The sequence below is a fragment of the Geotrypetes seraphini genome, chromosome 2 (assembly GCF_902459505.1).
Source record: "Geotrypetes seraphini chromosome 2, aGeoSer1.1, whole genome shotgun sequence".
Taxonomy (NCBI): domain Eukaryota; kingdom Metazoa; phylum Chordata; class Amphibia; order Gymnophiona; family Dermophiidae; genus Geotrypetes; species Geotrypetes seraphini.
In genome coordinates this window covers 331,102,161-331,124,356 of record NC_047085.1, presented here as the reverse complement: position 1 = coordinate 331,124,356, position 22,196 = coordinate 331,102,161, and the positions used below count along the sequence as shown (strand labels likewise).

The following is a 22,196-nucleotide window of genomic DNA, read 5'->3' as shown; positions in this document are numbered from 1 at the left end:
ACCAATCTCCAATTCATTCCCCCAACATTTTATTTCATTCAAGAAAATTCTATCATAGTCATATATTTAATAAAAAGTATCATTTTCCTATATCTTATATTATCTAATCCATCTTCTCCTATCCTCCTTTTAATATCCAACAGCAAATATCCATCTCTTCATATATTTCTGTAAAAAAAAAAAAAAACTTTTCAATTTTATAAGTTTTTATCCCCTATTTGTATTTAAACATTTTTATTTCATTTTCAAAATAATTTTTTTTCCCTTTTCCCTTTTTTTAAATTCCCTCTTCTCCAAATTAAATCCAATCTTTTTAAAACTATATTATCACAACATCAATCTTTACATTCCTTCAGCTACCAATAAATTCTTATGTATCTTTCTTTTATATTATTCATTTTCCTTTCCTTTACTTGCATTTAAATATCATATAACTTGTCCTTTCTATCATTAGTCCATTCTGCAATCTTTTCCTTATTGTCCTTTCATTCTTTACTTTCTCCTTTTCTGACTTATTAAATAAACTGAACTTTAATATTTATTTCTTATCTCCATCCATCCACTCTTAAGACTTTTGACTGCTCATTGTCATTCATTTTTTTTTTATAATATCCTTTTAGTCTATCAGTTCTGCTTTCTCCTTCTTCACATCTATTTATTTTCCTATTCAGTCTTCACTTTTCCTTTTGTGTTAATTTGTCCAGTCCTTTAATCCTTCTTGTTCATTCTTTACTCCAGCCGTCCATTTTTCAGTCTCCTAAAAGTTCAGTCTAATAACTTCACTTTAATGTCTTTCTAGTCTATCCTTCTTTCTACTTTCTTTTTTACATTCTTTTATTTTCTTTTTCACTTGTTCATTTTTATTTCCTGTTCTTTGTTGCATATTCTTCTTTTTCCAACAAACAAAAGTCCCATAGTTCTTTATATTTAATTTTTTGTTCAATATCCACCAATCCAGTCTTAGTATTTATCCCTTCATTCCATTGTGCTAAAATGACATAGGTTCTGATTTTGAAAGAAAGGTCTTTAGTTTTTCCGGATCACCAAAATACAAAGATTTATCCCCACAAGATACCCTCATTTTTGCTGGGTAATATAACCCATACTTATATCCTTTTTCCTTTAATTGAGATCTCAGATCAAGGAATTTCTTCCTAATATTTGCTGTATTTTTAGCAAAGTCTGGTAAAAACCATATTTTGGATCCTTTATAGTTTAAGTTTTTATCGTTTTTGGCAGCATTTAAAATTTCTATTGCTTGCTGGTATCTTAACATCTTGAATATTAATGGTCTTGGTCTCCCTTGATTTTCCAGACTCTTTATTGGAATCCTGTGTGCCCGTTCTATTTCCAAAGGCTGTTTGAAATCCAACTGCAATAATCTAGGAATTAAATTTTCTAAAAACTGTATTGCATTTTTCCCTTCCAAATTTTCCTGTATTCCAAAAAGTTTTATATTCTTTTTTCTTCCACGGTTTTCGTAATCTTCCAGCTGACTTTTCAATTGAATTATTTCCAAACTGTCATTTTTGCATCTTTTTCCTTCACATTCTAAGCTCTTCATTTTAACTTCTAACTCTGTTGTTCTTTTATTAGCTACTTCCATTTGTCTGTGTATATTCAGGATTTCTTCCTTCAGTTCTGCCATATTACTCACAGTCTCTGTCAGCATTTGTTTGATTTGCCTCAGTTCCCCCATAACTTCAGCTTTGCTTAACTCCTCCGATTACATCAGCAGGAAGCGGAACCTTACTCGGGGTAATTTGATCCTGCTTCTGCCTTTTCACAGCCCCTCCGGTTTCACTCTTACTCTGTCGGGTGCTCGCCATGCTCCCGCTGTCCTCTCCGAGGTTTTCAGCCGAAAACAGTTTAAAAGGAAATCTTTATTTATTCAACGGTTGCCCAGGTAAGTGGAGCGCTGCGATCACACGACCATTTTGTGTGCACGCTAAGCCATGCCCCCCAAGACCACTCAGGAAAAGTCTTTTTTGTTTATTTGTTTACCAGTGTGGTTAGGAGAATTCAAAGGGGGTGAAGAGGCTATAAAATAAACCCACCAGGATGTTTGAAAAAAACACCCAATTGGGAAGGAAAATCGAATAGAAAAACCAATTCAGTAGGCCGAATCGAATCAAAATTTTTTTTCCTGAATCGAGCAGCACTATTCCGCGTGTGCGGATCGCTGGACTTGATGGACCGAAGGTCTGATCCAGAGATGGCAGTTCTTATTTTCTCTCCAGACCGGCATAGGCTAATCTTACAAGCGGATCTCATCATGACCAGCAAATGGAGACTGAAACAAAACTCTGAAATAATACATAATAGGTGCCTTTTCCTTTTCCTATCAGTCTGCCGAATAGCCAAGCAGAACTAAGAACTTGAAACAGAAATAAACAAGACTCCGAACAGGAACTAGTATACCTCAATGCTGTTGGAAAATGCAAAAGAGAGATCCCGGCAAGAAAATGTTCCCACAGCATGCCAGCTATGCCAGCCTAGCCACAGCCACTGTTCTTCAATTCTCCCAGGCCCTAAAAAAAAATACTAGAACCACAGGAAACCCCCCCCCCCAACCCCAAAATCTCACACACAACACCCAGAACAACACAACAATAGACAGGGTGGGGTCCTATGCCGGTCTGGAGAGGCTAAAAGAAAGTAAAATAGCAGGTAAGAACCTAATTTCTCATTCTTTAGCAACTCTCTAGACCGGCATAGGTTAATCTTTCAAGTGGGACGTACCAAAGCAGTCCCCATCATGGGTGGGACCCCCGAAAGGCCGACACCAGAACACGCTCACCGAACACCGTGTCACGACTCGCCTGAATGTCCACACAGTAGTGTCTGACAAAGGAATGCAAGGAAGCCCAAACAGCAGCCTTACAAATATCCACTAGGGACACCAGCGAAGACTCAGCCCAAGAAGCGCCTAACCCTGAGTGGAATGAGCCTGGGGAAAAACTGGAACAGGCTTCTTCTGAAGACGGTATGCAGAAGCAATAGTCTCCTTGATACAGCGCGCAATGGTAGCTTTGGAAGTGCCATCCCTCTTACGAGGACCTGCAAGGACAAAGAGATTATCTGATTTCCTGAGTCCTCTGCACATAAGAGCGAAGAACCCGACAGACATCTACTTGCGCAACTGTTTCTGCTCAGAAGATCCCTCCCGACTACCCAACACCAGGAGGACCACTGCCTGATTGACATGAAAAGAAGAAACCGCCTTTGGCAGAAAGGAAAGAACAGGCTGCAAAACGACTCGCTCCCTTGAAAACTCCAGAAGGGAAACTTACAAGAAGCAATAGCCACCAAAAATACCGCATTAAGTGTAAAGTGCTTCAACGAGCAGGTACCCAAAGGCTTATAAGTTGGGGGGGGAGGGTGCGCCAGCCCAGACAGGACCAGATTCAAATCCCAAGTGGGAATAGACAATCGCACGGGAGGCTTGAGCAATTTGGCCGTCCGTAAGAAGTGAACGACATCAGGAATGGCAGTCAGATGCTGACCCAGTAACAACCCAAGAAAGGCTGACAAGGCCGCTAGCTGAACCCAGAGAGAAAACCAAGCCAGGCCACTGTCCAGGCCATCCTGCAAAAACTCTAAGATGTGAGGCAGGGAAGTGCAAAAAGAGACCACACCACACACCCCACACCAGTCCTCAAAGAGACGCCATACCCGCACATAAGCATGAGATGTGGAAAGTCGCCGGGACCCCAAAAGGGTGGAGATCACTTTAACTGAATACCTCTTTCAAGAGCCAAGCCCCAAGACAAAAGAACATGGGAATGGGGCCCAGTCAGAAGATTGGGCAAAAGAGGCGGAGGAGGAAGAGGATCCGACACCAGATGTCGCACCAGATTCACATACCACAGATGTCGAGGCCAATCCAGAGCCACCAGAACCACAAGGCCTGGATGACGAACAATGCAGAGGAGAACTCTGCTCACTAATGCCCATGGAGGGAACACATACAACAGACCTTCCGTTGGCTATGGTTGAACCAGAGCATCCAGGCCCTCGGCCTGACCGTCTCTGTGATAGCTAAAGAATCGGGGCGTTTTGTCGTTGACACTCGTGGCCATTAGGTCCATGAAGGGCTGACCCAACTGAGAAGCCATGTAACTTATACAGCACTCTCCGGGATCTAGCAGGTAACGACTAAGGAAGTCTGCTTGAAAATTCTCCACTCCAGCTAGATGGAAGGCTGAGATGTCCTGAAGATGAGACTCTGCCCAGACCATGAGCAGAGCCACCTCCTGCGTCACCTGAGTGCTCTTGGTGCCCTCCCTGACGATTGACATAGGCCACTGCCATGGCATTTTCCAACAGAACCCGGACTGACTTGCCTGTCAAGAAGGAACGGAAGGCTAACAGTGCCAGATGAACAGCTCTGGTCGCCAGACCAATGATCAATCAGGATGCCTCCTCCATGGACCAGGTGCCCTGAGTGACCTAGACATTGAGTTCCCCAACTGAGAGCTCATGCGTGAGAAGCACTGTCCACTGTGACTGATACAGACTCGTCCCTTGAACAAGATGGGAAATCTGGAGCCACCAACGAAGACTGCAACGCGCCAAGCCCCTCAGAGGAACAGGGAGATACAGACTATGCCTCTGGAGCAACCACCTCCGAAGCAAAGCATACTGGAGAGGACACATGTGAGCCCGAGCCCATCTCACTACGTTGAGGGAAGCTGCCATCGACCCCAAGACTTGGAGGAAATCCTGCGCCCAAAGAAACCGGGACGTCATATGCAGGCGAATCTGAGATTGCAATTTGTTTACCCGGACCTCTGGGACGATGACCTTCCTCAAGGAGGTGTCGAACAGAACCCCAAAGTACACCAGGCATGGAGATGGGGCCAACTGACTCTTGGAAAGGTTGACAACCCATCCCAGCGACTGCAGAAACTCCACCACCCAAGCCATAACCCGGGTGCTCTCCTGAGATGACTTCACCTGAATCAACCAGTCATCCAGTTAGGGATGCACCAGAATGCCCTCTGTCCGCAAGGCCGCCGCGATGACCACCTTGGTGAACGTCCATGAAGCTGTGACCAGACGAAAAGGAAGCGCAAAGAACTGATAGTGCTGAACCAAGATTGCAAAGCAAAGGAAGTGCTGATGGGAGGCTAGAATGGGAATATGCAAGTAGGCCTTCATCAGATCAAGAGAAGTCAGATACTCCCCGGCTGAACCACCAGAATTACAGACCGCAGTGTCTCCATGCGAAAAAAGGAAATTTTGGGAGCCCTGTTGACCTCTTTTAAATCTAAGATGGGCCGAAAGGTCCCCTCCTTCTTGGGCACCACAAAGTAAATTCAGTACCTGCCAGTGCCACACTCCTAAAGGGGTACTGGAACCACTTTGAGATCTAGCAAGCGTTGAAGGGTCTAGCAAAAGGCCTGCGTCTTCCTTGCCACCTGACACGGGGAAGCTAGAAAATGATCTGGCAGGGAGTGGGCAAACTCTAGAGCATATCCGTCCCGCACCACCTCCAGGACCCACTGATCGGTCGTGATCTCGGATCATTTTGGAAAAAAACATACGCAGCCTGGCACCCACGGAACCAGAGGCAGGACGGGCAGCGGGAGGAATCGGAGGAGGGATTTCCAGCCCTCCGACGGGCACCCCGAAAGGACTGCATGCGCTGATAAAAATGACCCCGGGAAAACCCCAAAACCAGGAAGGCAGCAGCCCCACACCCAGGGTGGTATCTGTGGAACACCCAGAGATGCCCACGGGCAGTGCCACCACGAACCGCCAGGCGGGCACGGTCCTCAGGCAGGCAGGGTACTTTAGAGTCAGTCAGACTTTGAACCAACTTATTCAAATCCTCACCAAATAAAAAAGACCCCCGAAAGGGAAATTTAGTGAGTTTAGTTTTTGACACTGCTGTCAGTCTAGCATTGCTAGCAGCCAGCATTTTCAGTTGGCTTAACCAACATCAGCAAAGGCCTGTGGGAGATCAGGTCCTCCCCCTATTCTTCTACAGTCTCACACACCTTACTCACCTTCCTGATCAGTGAAACTAACCATTGTTTCAGACAGTTTACAAAGGATGGGGATATTTAACTTCAATAGATTCTATTTTTTTAGAATAAGACTCCAATCTATAAAAAGCCCCTCTCAACATCACCCTCTCTCTGGAACCTGAAGCTTGGAAAGTCACCCTCCCCACCCCTCATTCTCTCTCTCTTTCTTTGTCCTCACAATACCTATTCAGGAAGATGTTTTTCTCTCTCATTCACAAGAGCACAGCAGCAGTCTGTATTTGTAAAACTTATTCCTTAATTGTAATCTTTATGAATCTTGCTTTTCTGTATTTCTATATTATACTCTTTATGCAATCACTTCTGGCTGTGCTTGTCATTTGATTTTACTTCATAATGAATCTTTTGTGAGGATATTGAATTCGGGACCTTGCAGAGAGTAAGGCCGCTTCAATATAACCCCTCTAACCTTACAGCTGCATCTGCCAACCACGCGCGAAGCCACGAGGTATGATGCGCGGCCACTCCAAAAGCTATAGACTTGGCAGACGCTCCACACCAAGTCATAAGGGGCATCCGAGAGGAACGAGGCAGCCATCCCAATCTTTGCCATCTCCTGATCCACTAAGGACCAGTCAGCAGACAGACGATCCAGGACATGCTTGGTCCACCGAAAAACAAGCCGAGCCACCAGCCCACCCCACAAATAGATGCTAAGGCAGAGACATCAAAATTCTTTTTAAGAATGGTCTCCAACTTATGCTCCTCAGAGTCCCGTAAGGCAGAACCGCCCTCTATAGGCACGATATGCCGCATAGCAATCGCTGAAACCACCGAATCCACCATTGGCGACTTCAAGGTAGTACCTGATTGTAAAAACCGCTTAGATAACTTTGATAGGCGGTATATAAAATCCTAATAAACTTGAAACTTGAAATTATCCCTCTCCGGGATGGGATGCAAACAAGCCATGGAGTGTGCAAACAGAAACGGCACCTCCAGCATATTCCACTGCGTCAGGACGAGATCCCAAATATCCGATGCATAGGAAAAGTGCAGGAAGCAGCGCAGATTCCACTAACAGGGTCCCCCCACACACGGGACCTCCGGTGGCGCCTCTTTGAAATGCAGCACCGGGGAGACCTGCCGATTCAGGTCTGGCAGCTCATCCCTCTGAAAAAGGCGCACCACGGACACCTCGTTGGAAAGCAGGAATCCAGACACCCCGCCACCAGTGGCCATCCCCTCGAGAGGATCCTGGAATTCCTTAAAAGGGCCCAGGTCTTCATCCAGGCTGACAGACTCCTCCGACCACAAATCCTTATCCCAAGCCACCCTCGGACGAGGAAGAGGGGACACCAAAGGCATAGAGGGAGCAAAGCCAGAGGGTGCGGAGGGAAACCCCTCTGGGTGCACGCAGGACCCCCAGCCGCCTGAAAATAGGCTCTGCACAAAGCAAAAATTAAATCAGGGGGAAAAAACTCCAGGAGTCCCATGGAACTCCCAACCAACCAGAATGACACAACTATTGCACTAGAATAGACATTTGCCAAAAACTTATCCAGGGTTCTGACACCTCTGCCTGGTGGAGTGTTGGCATATGAGCCAGAGCTGTTAACACGCTTTAGAGCAGATTCCACAACTAAAGACTAATGCTGAAACTAAGGTTTATCAAAGCAAGGCAAGCCTGTAGAGGAAGTCTAGTTTACAGGGGAGCCACTGAGATAGAAAGGGGGATATCTCCCAATTTTTGAACAGAGCATCTTTCAGGACCATGTGGAGTAGAAATTGTCAGCATAGCTATTGCTAGCAATCAGCATTTTCAGTTGGCATAACTAATGTCAGCAAAGGCCTATGGGAAATTAAATCAATCTGACTTTGGGATGTTGATGCATATAGATCACATACAGTAAGCATCCAGGCAGACTGTTTCATACTGCCCTAAAGACAGTTTCAAATAGCCCTAATTAAATCATGATTACATACCAACTTGCAGCTAAGAGGGGCGAAGAGGTGCTAAGAAGATGTGTTAATGTCTGATGCTTAGGATGGACAGCTTAGGATATACAATGGGTCCAGATAACTAAGATTAATCAGAAACTATTGTCAGAGGCATACTGGAAATTACATTTGACTTCAACCTATTCTTCTTCTGTCTAGCACAAGTTTATTATGGATGGGGATGTTTAACTTCAATTGAAGCTCAATAGATTCTATATTTAGAATGTTTCCAAACTTTAAAAGCCCCCTCGCAACATCCCCCTCTCTCTTGCCGCTCTCTTGGCTCTCTTACTCTTCTTGTTCTCCTTGCTCTGAAGCTTGGGACATCACCCTCCCCCTATTTCTCTCTCTCTCTTTCTTTGTGTGCTCTCTCTCATTCACAAGAACACAGAAGCAGTCCTTTAACTGTAATTGTAACTTTTATGAATCTTACTTTTCTGTAAGCCTATTTGTATAATATATTCTTTATGGAATCACCTCTGGCTGTGCTTCTCATTTGATTCTATTCCTGGTGAATCTTCAGTGAGGAAATTGAACCTGGGACCTGGCGTTTGTAAGGGAGCCTAACATAACCCCTACAACCTAACATTGTGGGGGCCACTTCAATCCTTACAGATGTTACCCACATGTGAGAATATTATACCTGCTTATTATCCTCAGAGAACAGCTGATACACAAAATAAAGGTTCTGGATGAGACTTCACTGATATTTTTGCTTCACACTAATTAGTGCAATGCAAATCCAAAGTTATTTATTAGTATACTGTATTCCCTGCATAAATAAGTTTTCTATAGCAGAAAAAGACCAAATCAGTGCCATCTTTAGAAGCATCTACCAGTCTTGCATACAAGGGAGGAATACAAAGTTCCAAGATTTAAATGACATTGCCTGTTTATGCAGAATGAACTAAACCAAAGTCAGTAGAACACACACAAAAAATTATTTATACTCACCTGCAGAATCTGAAGTGGAAGATATTACACATAAGATTTCAGTGCTTCCAACAATTTCTGGCACAGGAAGAGAAGCTGCATCTGGGCTTACAAGATGCTTGCCAGACACAGAATTGGTTTGGGAGTCCTACACAAAGAGACAAATATTTACCGGTAACGGGTGTTGACAACAGTATAAACAAACCATATAAATAATCTCACAGTCTTCTGCCACACACAGATAATGGAAGAATAGGTTCTTACCTTTGCTAATCTTCTTTCTTGTAAGCAGGAATATCAGACTTGACCAGTGGGTATTTAACCTTTATAACTGCAAAGTCAGTAGAAAACCTAATTTGCATATTCTTCTGCTGCTCCTCCTCCTCTTATTCTAGGCTGAGCTGGATTACTTAAATCTGTATCAAAGCAGTGGATCAGCTCAAAGTGGGTGCAGAAAGAGAGGGGACGCAGGGATTTCTTCCCGAGACAACACAAGTCTGTTCTGCTCAACACACACAGCATTAATTAAAACATTTTGCAATGCATAACGAGGTAAAAAGACACTTGTGTACAACCTCCATCAATTTGAAAGATACTCAATTTGAATTTTTTTTACACTACTGTAATACATTTTTTTCTTCTCCTCCCTGACCATAAGGGACAGTGGGAAGTAATCAAGATGTCAGACCCTCTAGAAAGGTCCGAGACAGGAAGCAGGCTAATGAACTGATAGGACGGGCTGATATTCCTGCTAATGAGGGGAAAAAAAAAAAAAATAGATTACGTCTTTACTTTGCAGAAGGAATCCACTTCTGATTTTTTTCTGTCATCTTCCTACTTCACTGGGAGCTCTACTGCCATCTGCAGTTAGTACCCAGAGCAAACAAGAGCTCCATCGTCATTATGTGAAGTAAGAGCAAAAACGGGAAATTTTCCCAAACAAATCAACTGTTCTGCTCAAACAGACTAACTCTTGAACACTCAGTGAATAAACAGCAGCCAACATAAGCATCAAAGGAGCTCAGGAAGTACCCCTATAGATACTACTAACATATTATATAGAATTCTTCAGGGCCCCAAGGGCTGACTGGCATCCAAGATACAAACTTGGAGAAGCATAAACAGAATGAGACAGTAGGCAGGCACCCTGAACAACACACCTATATACTGGAAAAGATTATCAAGGTAATGACAATCTCTCTTTCCATTGCAATAGGTGTATCATTCAGGACAAGAGATGTGCAAAAGCAGTCCAAGAAATCTAGGGAGGGCTGACTGCATCAGCCCATAACACTGAGAATGCAAAGGCAGAGTCCTCTCTTGCTGCAACGTTCACCCTGTAAAACTTTGCCAATGTGTGAAGAGTGAACCAGGTAGCAGCTCTACAAATCTCCGAGTTTTATTATTTTTAATATACCGACCATCAGCATGTATCTGGCCGGTTTACAATGTTAAAAAAAAAAATAAGAATAAAATAAAAGGGAAAATAATTATAGAAGGGGGAAGAGTGAACATTAAAAAGACAATTTACAAATACACACATGAACTTGAGGGTAATAAGGGGAAGGGAGGTCAATAATTACATTATTAAAAACAAAGTTTAAAAGAAAAAGGAGGGGGAATATAACATCAGGAATGGGGATCGCTTCTTAAAAGTGGTTGAGATTAATTTTGCTAGCTTTTGGAGAGGAAGTATTTAAAAGCTACAATTCTAGTTGAATACGCCTTAAGAGAAACAGAGGACTGTTTGCTGATGAAATGGCCTTACGGATCCATGTGGAAATCGTGGCCTTCGAAGCAGGCATGCCTTGCTTAGACAAATGAGTCAGTACAAACAGATGGTCAGAGTCTGTGACCTCTAGATATCGAAGAAGCACTCCTCTCACATCCAACTTCTTCAAAATGTGGTCCTGTTTCTTAGAACCCATAGCCTGGAAGACAGGTAAACACACCTCTTAGTTCACATGAAACTCCAAAACCACTTTCAGCAGAAAAGAACGAACACTGAATAGGAAGACTCCAGATAAAGACAATATCAAGATGCCATAGAAACGCTGAGGACAGAGCTCTCACTCGACACATGAGGGAGGAAGAGGTAGGAACCGGCTGACTGCAGAGACTCCTAAATGAGATCCAGCAATGTAGAACTGTGGGATCATCCCCTGGTTCTAAAGCCAAAGCATGATCCAAAAGCTGGCATACGTTCCAGGGTTCCTTACCACTGGAGGAGTATCCCCAGAAAATAAGGAATCAGTATCATTCTCATCTATATCTCTTGGAGAGAGGTCTCCAAAGTCATGAACAGCGGCAGACTGTGAAGACATGCCCTGTGAGGCTATGCCATGAGGAGACAAGTTCAAAATGTAGCGGAACTGCGCAGGAGAAGGCTCTCGTTGCTTTTTCTCTATGCAGGCAGAGATAAAACCAGGGTAAAAGCTCCAAACAAGGAAAACATAAAAAAAGATTTAAAAAACTGAATAAAATAAAAAAGAATACAGTACAGAAACATTCCTTCTGGCTTACATGCACAAGGGAAAAACTGCAGGTGGCAGTAGAGCTCCTGGTGAAGTAAGAGGCTCACAGAGTGGATTTTTTCTGCATATGGCTCACAGCCATGGGGAGATAACCCACTTAACCTGAATGACACACCTAATGCACTGGAAATAAGATTAACAAAAGTAAGAACCTAATCTTCCATTCTAGTGCAACAGGAATATCAGTCGACCAGAGGAAGTACTAAAGCAGTTCCCAGTGCCTAGGGAGGGGACAAGCGAGTCTGCTGCCAGCACTGCAGAACCAAACTCTGCATCCCATCTGGCTGCTACATTCACCCTGAAAAACTTAGTAAAAGTGTGGAGGCAAGACCATGTGACTGCCCTACAAGTTTCTTTAGGTGAGACAGCTCTAGCCTCCACCCAGGATGAAACCACCCATCTGGTAGCGTGTGCATTTACTCTCATGGGAAACTGTTTTCTGCTCCCGATACAGACTGAAAAAAATTGACAGATGAATCCATCTTGATATGGTTGCCTTTGATGCCGACCATTCCCATTGTGATGCACCCAGAACGAGAGATGATCAGACAGGTGAAATTTGTTCATCATCTCTAAATAACAAAAAACTTTTCGGATGTACAGGCATTTCAGGATCTTGTCTTCCTCCTTTGCTTCGAAAGGCAAAAAGGACAGGAGAAACTTCCTGGTTTATGTGAAAAATAGAAACTACCTTTGGTAAGAAAGAAGGCACTGTTTGAAGAGAGGCCCCAGTCTCTGAAATATTGAAAAAGGGTTCCCTGCAGGACAGAGCCTGAAATTCTGAAACCCTTCTGGATGGAGACACAGCCACTAGTTTTTCAATCTTGACTGTTAAGCCCATGAGCGAGGCCTCCTCCAAACTCAGATGCCCGAGTTACTGGCCGCAGGATGAGATTAAGATTTCATGATAAAAAAAGGCTAAGATGCTATGCTCCCTTTAAAAACCTGGTCACATCTAGATAAGAAGCCAAGGTTCACTGATTGATCTGCCCTCCACAGCAGAAAAGAATTGCTATCTATACCCACTGCAAGGCCTTTATCAAGCCCTTCCTGAAGAAAGGCCAAGACTATGGCAATTGAGGCCTTGATCGGATCTGTATGTCTGACTTCACCAGCTCTGGAAACACTTCCAAGCCTTTGTATAGGCTGCCAAATTGGACTGCTTCTTAGATCTTAGCAGAATGATTATCACCAAGTCCAAATAACCTATGTGCACTAAGGCATCGCACTCAAGAGCCAAGCTATAAATCCAAAGCAATATGGATCCTCAAGGGCAATAGGGCTTTGTGAGATGAGTCCTGGATAACAGAGAAGCCTGAGCTCCTTGACCCTCTGTAGGTCTGCGTACCACGGCTGTCTCAGTTAGTCTGGGACATCCAGAATTACTCGCCCTTTTGGAGTATTCTATCATCGGCCACAGGGGGAAACACATACAGAAGCTCTGCTTGAGGCCTGGATGCTCTTGTCCATCCCTGGCCTCAAGCAGAGCTTCCTAGCTCATACTGTCAACTAAAAAACTGAGCAGCTTTCTTGTTGATGGCTGATGCCCTGAGATCAAACAGTTACCCCCAGTGCTATAGAACAGTGTTTCTCAAAATGCAGTACGCGTATCCTTGGGGATACATGGGCTACTTGGGGGTACACGGCATGGCCACCATGGAGAATATTCAGAATATTTCCTGCCCACCCGTCTGAATCCACTCTGCCACCACTGGGGATACCTCCTTGTTGTCCACCCCACCCGCAGAAGCCGCTGCCGGTGATCCCTTCCTGCCACACTCCCTCTCTCCCGAAGCCAACCCACATGACTTCCCTCCAATGTCAAAGCTGATGTCAGAGGAAAGCTTTGTGGGTCAGTGGAGGGGGGGTCCTCAGTTACCTCCTTACCACACTTGCTCCTTCTGCAGAAGCTGGACCACTTGGGCCACTGCTGCTTTTCTCTGTCTTGGACGGTGCCCTTATTAGCCACTCATCCAGGTAAGGGTGCACCTGTTTCCACACCTTGTGGAGGTACGCAGCTACCATGACTATTATCTTGGTGAAGGTGCTCAGTGCTGTAGCTAGCCCAAACAGAAGAGCAAAGAACTGGAGAGAACTTTGGCTTACGATCTGCCACACTAGCCATCAGATCATCGAGACCCTTGACAAAGAGCAATTGCCCTTTAAAATGAAGTTTGCTCAACGTTGCTTTAGAGCAGTGGTTCCCAACCCTGTCCTGGAGGAACACCAAGCCAATTGGGTTTTCAGGCTAGCCCTAATGAATATGCATGAAGCAAATTTGCATGCCTATCACTTCCATCATATGCAAATCTCTCTCATGCATATTCATTAGGGCTAGCCTGAAAACCCGATTGGCCTGGTGTTCCTCCAGGACAGGGTTGGGAATCACTGCCTTAGAGGATGAATTTCCTGCCAATTGCCTGATCCAGAGCATTCAGTGAACAGAGATGACATATGCAGAGACCTTATTCAAGACACCTCCCCCTCAAAAGGAACCAGGGGGCACTGCCGTCATTCAGGCTTCCCGCCCAACTGAGCTTTGAATAACTTGCTTGGGCGACAAATGACACCACTGCTGCTGCTTTTAAGACAAGAACTGAGGCCTGAAACTTTCTCTTAATGATAAAGTCCAGTCTATGATCCTGGGAGTCTATCAGAACAACTCCACCTTCACTGGGAAGGGAGGTAAGTTTAGTATAGTGTATCAAACTTTAGCTCAGGCACACTAAACGGAGCAAATCTTTTTGCAGCACATTATAACTAAAATTATAAAATTGCAAAACCAACCAAAAATTAAAATGAAGAGTTATTTAAATTTCTTTAAGAGTTTTATATTTAAAGTTCTTTAAGCTATTCATGGGTAATTGTAACAATGGTAAGGTAAGGTAAGGTAATTTATTTCTTATATACCGCTAAATCTGTTAGGTTCGAAGTGGTTTACAGAGAAATATATATTAAAGAATACAATAAAATAAGATAAATAAAGAATAGGTACTTGGAATTCCCTTACTGTCCCGAAGGCTCACAATCTAACTAAAGTACCTAGAAGACAGTTATTGAACAGTAAGAATAAAATAAAGATAGAGATATTGAACAAGATATTAAACATTCTAACAAGAGTACACTGATCTCTCTAAGGCCATAGTACTTTTTAAAGTAAAGTATACATCTCAGTAATAATTAAATAGATAAACTAAATAAATTAAATTAGATTTGTTTGGATTAAAACTAAATATGGAAAAATTTTTTAAAAGAACATATATGGACATAATAAATGTGAAAAAGAATGAATAACAAAGGAATGAGAGTGGAAAAACGTTGAGCAATGGAATTCTGAGGAATAATTTAAAAATAAAGATATAAAACCAATAAATAAAAAAAGAGTAAAATTAGGATATAATAAACATGATGATATAAGAGTCAAAAGGGACCAGCATCACTTCAGTCAGAACAACAGATCTCTGGTGAAACTAAAGTAAGATGTGCCTATATTTGAGTGCAAATTAACTCAAAATGTGGCTCGATAATTGACAAACACACATGCATTTCATCATCCACCATCTGCAGTCGTTCTCTTTTTTTCAATTTAATTTTTGTTAGAGCCTGGCTACAGTACTGAGGCCCAAAGACCGAGCCACCACATCCACTCTGTAAAATCTGGTAAAGGAATACAGAGAAGACTAAGTAGCCATTCTACAAATCTTGTCCAAATAAACCGCTCGAGACTTTGCCCACTAAACTGTGATACCTCTTGTCAAGTGAGCTTTGAAAGAAATTGGCGGCTGATTGCCACAGGAAATTTAAGTCAAAGAGATGGCCATGTGTATTCATCGGGTAAGAGGCCTTCCCATACTCAGGGAAAGATTGAATAGTACGGATAACGGTTCTGCCAGAACATCACACAACTCTCTAAGCACCCTGGGGTGTAGATTGTCCGGTCCCATGGCTTTGTTCACTTTGAGTCTTGATAGTTCGCAGTAGACGCTATTGGGTGTAAACTTGAAATTCAAGAACGGGTCTTCCGAGCTTTGCCTTGCCTGCAACTGTGGACTAGACCCCGGCGCCTCGCAGGTAAAGACTGAGCAGAAGTATTAATTTAGTAGTTCGGCTTCATGAATACTTCTGCTCAGTCTTTACCAAAATGGCCGCCACCAGGAAATTTATGCCAAAAACAGCCCGTGGAGACTTAATATAAAGTCTCTCGAGACTACGACGGGAACTCCCTACAGCCATTTCCTCATGGCGATCTGCACGGGGCAGGAGCGTAGGAAGATCGCTCCTGCCCCGAAAGCCCGCTAGATCACCAGGTAAGGCCGAGAAGGCGGCAGGGAGGAAAAAAATGTTTTTTTTTTTAATTTTCCCCCTCCCCAGAAAAAAAATCACGATTATGTGAAATCACGAGTGCAGAAACCGCAAATGGGGAGGGGGAAGTGTATACCACTTTTCTGTAGTTGTTTTACAACCACACTCAAAGCAGTTTACAAACAGGTACTTCAAAGTATTTTCTCTATCTGTTCCAGTAGGCTCACAATCTATCTAAAGTACCTTGGGGCAGTGAAGGATTAAGTAACTTGCCCAGGGTCACAAGGAGCAGTGCAGGGATTGAATCCATAACCTCAGGGTACTGAGGCTGTAGCTCTAACCACACCACCACACTCTGGCTCCTTTATAGCCTCAAAGTGATATTAAGAGAAATGCACACACTTGACTAGGGAACCACTGGATAAAGAAAAGCTTAACTGAAGAACATAAGTTATTTCATAACTCCAGGCAAAAAATTTTTTAAGTTGCAAACAGTTGATTAACCAAAACTCAATCTGCTGTAGATCCACAGCATACAGAAATAACTATAGAACTTAGCTTATAGAAATCTCTCAAACAATCCTTTGTACTCATATGACTATGTGGTTGCTGCACCTTTCAGAGAATAAGAGAAAGCAAAATAATTAAAACTGTTCCAAAATTCAGATAGTCAGCCTGCTACAGTACTTCCCCAAAATTAATGGGGATTGCATTCTCGGAGTGACCGCAAATGTTGAAAAACCATGCATATCGGAAGAGTACTGTAATCAGCACTCCCCTCCCTGTTGGAACCACACGAGCCATTGGGGGGCACTGCTCCAAATGGCAGTAATAAACTTATTGTTAGTATAGGAATTAGCTTATAGAATTATCCCTTTAAGCCACTGAGGATGATAAAAGAGCAGCAGAAGCGGAGTATCAAGGTAACAGCGCTCACTCCCTTGGTCGCACGCTGCAGACTCGGCACAGGGAGGCGGGGCCGGTAGCTGTTGACATCAGACACCGGGAAATATAGGCTGCACTGTCATGCCAATGTAAATCTAATGAAGACTGGTACCAGGTAAGCTATCGTCGAGCGCGTGCGTCAGAGCACAAAGCGGCTGTTTTCCAGGCTGGGAAGCACTGTAGGGGAGGCGAGGCGCCTGCTTCATGGAAGGAGGAGAGGAGACTGTCAGATAAGACAGGCACAGGGAGGAGGGTTTTAAAAAAAAGCAAATTACTGAGTCTGCGAATTTGGAACTACAAATTCACGAAGGTATACTGTAAATTTAGACTCCTTGCTTCTAGTTAAAATGAGTTAATTTACTTGACTTTTTTTTTTTTTTTTTTTTTAATACATTAAAATATTTAGAATTACCTTTATGGCTTCAGGCACCTTGCTGCTTGATATTTTCCCTTTGTCAGGGGTCCAGAGAGTACCTCTCTCAAATCGAGCACGAATAGATGCAAGTTCTTTTTCACGCTCCTTTCACAAAAGGAAAAATTATTAGCAGCATATTACACATCTCAGAAAACTAGAAAATCCATAATAAAATTGGTTCCCTACATTACATAAAAGGATGCAAAATACAAAGATCAGTTCGATTTGTTTAGGAGCCATAACTATCAGGATGAAAAGCAAGAGAGAAGGGATATAAAACATTTAAACATCTCTGTGGAATCAATATACAGGAGGTGAGCCTTTTTCAAAGGAAAACTCCAGAATGAGTGCATAACATGAAAGGAGAAATTAGGTTCTTACCTGTTAATTTACTTTTTTAGCCTCTCCAGACCGTCATAGGTTAATCTTATAAGCGGGTTATATCTCATCATGACCAGCAAATGGAGACTGAAACAAAACTCTGGAATAATACATAATAGGTGCCTTTTCCTATTCCTATTAGTCTGCCGAATAGCCAAGCAGAACTAAGAACTATAAACAGATAAAAGAGGACTCCGAACAGGAGTGTCAACTAGTGCTGCCTGATTTTCCTGCCCAATTGGGTGTTTTTTTAAAAACATCCTGGTGAGTTTATTTTATAACTTCTTCACCCTTTTATAGTCTCTTCACCCCCTTTGCCTTCTCCTAACCACACTGGCAATGTGGTGTAAACAAACAAAAGACTTTTCCTCTCTTTGTTGAATCCTAGCACACGTTTGCGGTCTAACACCAGCTCTGACAGGATACATGTTTCAAATCTGGCATATGGTAATCAGAAAACAGAAAATAAAATTAGTTTTTCTACCTTTTGTTGTCTGGTCATTATTCAAATCTTGTTGGTCCCAGGCTCTGGTTGTCTTCTAATAACTTGCTTGCCAGGGTCTCCTTCTTTCTTCTTTCTCCATGCTAATCATCCATCTGCCATCTCTGTCCTCCCCTTCTGTTTCCCTTCCCTAGAGATCTGGCATCTTTTCTTTTTTTTGTCTCTTGTCTCCATCCACAGATCCACCTTTTCTCAACTACCCTTTCATCCAGCATATCTCCCTCCTTCCCAACTACACTCCTATCCAGTATCCCTATCCCCCCCTCCACACCATCTCTCCCTTTCTGTTCCTTCCCTCCGTAAATCCCATTGCCCATCATCTCCCTCCCTCTCCTCTTTTTTTAACCCATTATTTCTTCTCCCCAAAGCCCGGCATATGCACAACTCCTTGAACCCCCCTTCCCTCCCTCCTTCCCTCTGTGTACTTTTACACCAGGGCCCATTCCCCTGAAGGTCTGTCCCCCCCCTGAAGGCCTACATCCCATCCCTGAAAGCCTGCACCCAAAGCCTGCCTATCCCCCCTAAAGGCCTGCACCCAAGGTCTGCCTGTCCCCCCTAAAGGCCTGCCTGTGCCCCCTGAAGGTCTGCACCCAAGGCTTGCCTGTCCCCCTTGAAGGCTTGCCTGTGTTCCCTGAAGGCCTGCACCCAAGGCCTGCCTGTCCCCCTTGAAGGCCTGCACCCAAGGCCTGCATGCCCACCCCCCACCCCCACTGAAGGCCTGCCTGTCCCCCCTAAAGGCCTGCTTGTCCCACCCTGAAGGCCTGTACAATCCCCCCCATGAAGGATTGCAACCCCCCGGAAGACCTGTACAACCTGCCCACGAAGGACTGCACCCCCCCCCACACAAAGGGCTGCACCCCCCCTGAAGGCCTGCTTGTGCCCCCTAAAGGCCTGGACCCAAGGCCTGCCTGTCCCCCCTTGAAGGCCTATACAACCCTCCCTCCCCCCGAAGGACTGCACCACTCCCGGAAGGCCTGCGTGTTCCCTCTGGCCTCAATTTACCTAAATCCATTAGCCTGCATAAGATCGCTAGTGCTAGCGATCTTTGCAAGCTACCGTCAGGTCTTCTGAGCTGTCTTCTCTCTGCCGCGGTCCCACCCCCTTCTCTGATGTCAGGCACAACAGACCGAAAAAGCCCCCGACGCACCCACCGGCTGCATCAAATAAGCAGCATCTGAGGAATATGGTAGATAATAACACGGGGACACGTTTTCCCCTGTCCCCACCAGAACTCATTTTCCCATCCCAGCAAGTTCTTTTCCTGTCCCTGCCCCATTCCTGTAAACTTTGTCTTCTTCTGCACAAGCCTTAAACCAGGGGTGCCCAATACGTCGATCGCGATCGACGGGTAGCTCAGGAAGGCAACGTGAGTCGATCGTGGAGCCCATCCCGGGCTCCGTGATAGACTAGTGTTGCCGTCCTGATCTACCGGACCGATCAGCCTTCCTCGGTGTTCTCCTTAGGGCCTTTTAGCTGCTGCCGCCGCTGCTGAACAAAACGGCTTGGAGATTTCAGCCCGTAGCGAACTTATGCTCCGGGCTCTAAAGTGTGCGTGCCGGCTTCTCTTCCCTCCGAAACCGGAAGTTATGTCCGGGGGGGGGGGGGGAGAAGGGAAGCCGGCAAGCACATGTTGAGAGCCCTGAAGCAAGCGTTCGCTATGGGCTAAGGCGGGAGACATGTTAGTGAAGCATTTCCTCTTCTTGCTGCCGGGTCTACTCCTGCCTACTTTCTGTTTCCGCGAAGCCAGGAACCGGCAGCATTTCCCCCAACAGCTCGATCGCGATGCTGGTCGGCTGAAGCAGGGAGAGGTTGGGGCGTCGTCGGCTTTCGGGCCTGTTATTGGTGGCGGTTTGGGTCCTGGTCCCCGATGGCAGTTTGGGTCCTGGTCCCCGATGGCAGTTTGGGTCCTGGTCCCCGATGGCAGTTTGGGTCCTGGTCCCCGATGGCAGTTTGGGTCCTGGTCCCCGATGGCAGTTTGGGTCCTGGTCCCCGATGGCAGTTTGGGTCCTGGTCCCCGATGGCAGTTTGGGTCCTGGTCCCCGATGGCAGTGGCTTGGGGGAAGGCAGGGAGAAAGAAAGAAAAAGAGCAGGCAGGGAGACAGAAGGAAAGAAGAGAAACAGAAAAAAAAAAGAAAGGGAGGCAGAGAAAGAAAGGGCAGGGAGAGAGGAAGAAAAAGTTGGGGGAGGGAATGAGGTCTGGAGGAGGAAGCATTCAGGCTGAAAGCAGGGAAGAAAGATTGGATGCACAGTCAGAAGAAGAAAGTGCAACCAGAGACTCATGAAATCACCAGTCAACAAGGTAGGAAAAATGATTTGATTTTAAATTTAGTGATCAAAATGTGTCTAAATTTATATCTGCTGTCTATATTTTACACTGTGGTCCCCTTTTACTAAACCGCAATAGCGGTTTTTAGCACAGGGAGCCTATGAGCGTCGAGAGCAGCGCTGGGCATTCAGCGCAGCTTCCTGCGGTAAAAACTGCTATCGTGGTTTAGTAAAAAGAGAGGGGGGTGGGTATTTGTCTATTTTTGTATGGTTGTTAGTGAGGTGACAGTGCATAAAGTCATCTGCTTTGACCTCTTTGAAAACCCCCGGAATAGGAATGATAATTAACAATTCTATGCGTACAGTGTGCGTTGTGCTTTTAAAATTTTATTGTTGGTAGATCATTTTGACTTGGTCATTTTAAAAGTAGCTCGCAAGCCCAAAAAAAGTGTGGGCACCCCTGCCTTAAACACTTCAAAATCATAAGTGTTTGAGGCTTGTGTGGTTAAGGTAGAGCTTATAAGAATGGGGCAGGGACAGTGACAAAACTCGCAAGAATAGGATGGAGAAATTGAGTTCTTGCAGTGACAGGGGAAAATTTGTCCTCGTGTCATTCTCTAGAATACGCCAAATAAAAATCCAAAGGAGCCAAATAAAATCCAGTGACAAGGCCCTCTCCGCAACCATGGTAGAGCTGTGTTGAGGTACATGCACCATGCCAAAAAGAGAGTCCCTAGACTCAGAACATAGGCGTTTTGCACCAGGCTCCAGGACAGCTTCTGGGCAAGATTTTCATCAGAAGGCACGAACCCAGGCTGGCTCCCCAGCCCATGATTACTCAGAAGAGGCAAAATCTGAAGTTCCTGCTCGCCCCCCTAGTGTGCTATGACACACTGTACACGATTGTTGATCTGGCACAATCAAAGTACACCCTAAACAATTTTGTGTCAAATCAAGGTGTTTTTGGGGCAGAAATAAAAATTAGAAAAAAAGATCAATTTTTAAATTCAAGATGGTCATCATCACAAATTCGTGCCAATAATGGCAAAAACTAAATAAACAAAAACAGAAAATTTAAAAAATAGCGATTTGTGGTCTGGGAAGGTGAGGTAACGGAACCCTACCCCTCAGAAACTGTGAAAGATGACTAAAATTGTTTTACAAGCCACCTCTGAAGTTTCTATAGGAGATGATGGAGATTCTATCACAGTATGCAGTGCCAGACCGTCAGTAGCTCTAAACAGCATAACAGTAGAGGAAAAGGATTTTCTGCCTCAGAAACAGCTCCAAATGGTTCCAGACTTGAAATCTTCAGACTGCCAGCAGGCCAGACAACAACTGCAACCTCCACCCCACTGATCTTTGTCCACATGGCAGGGAGCGGTAAAGGCAGCCTGCGTCTTGAAACTTGAGTAGGTTCCACTCCAGACACATACAGCCTGTGCTTGAAAACTGTGACAAGGTCACCGGCAAACAGACTCCCAGGGGAAGGAACCTCGAGTCTAGAAATGGCAGATCCACCAGAGATTCTCTGTGAAGCAGTAGTCCAGCACCGTGGAACTATGTCCTTCCCCTGAAAGGGGGCCACCAGGAAGGGGTCTCAAGGCACTGAAGCCACTGAAAAAACTAACTTTAAGCGAAAAAATAAGAAAGAAGCAGACTTCTGCATGGACTGCTTGCAAGAATTGCAACTAGATATATTTACTAGCTTTCAGGCTAATGGGGTGGAGCATGTGTTCTGAAAAGTTGAGGATTTCTGCAACTCCTAGATTGTAAGTTGGGATTCAACACCTAGAGGGGCATAATCAAAAGAAATGTCCAAGTCTGATATGGATGAAAGGTGCTAGAAGTCCAAAGTCGGCAGCAACAAAATGTCCACTCTCAAAGTAGATCCAAAACTTTTTTTTTTTTTACAAAAATCGCCC

At 44.5% G+C, this 22,196-nt stretch overlaps 1 protein-coding gene across 4 annotated transcripts in view; it reads right to left on the bottom strand.

Moving 5' to 3' along the window:
• ANLN (anillin actin binding protein) overlaps positions 1-22,196 on the bottom strand; it is a 321,192-nt gene that overhangs the window by 213,697 nt on the left and 85,299 nt on the right. For all 4 annotated transcript variants that reach the window (XM_033930208.1, XM_033930207.1, XM_033930211.1 and 1 more), the window contains exons 7-8: positions 17,121-17,228; positions 8,949-9,075 (exon numbers count right to left, since the gene is read on the bottom strand). In XM_033930208.1, the coding sequence (XP_033786099.1) occupies positions 8,949-9,075; positions 17,121-17,228 (235 nt within the window). The remainder of the gene's footprint in view (positions 1-8,948; positions 9,076-17,120; positions 17,229-22,196) is intronic.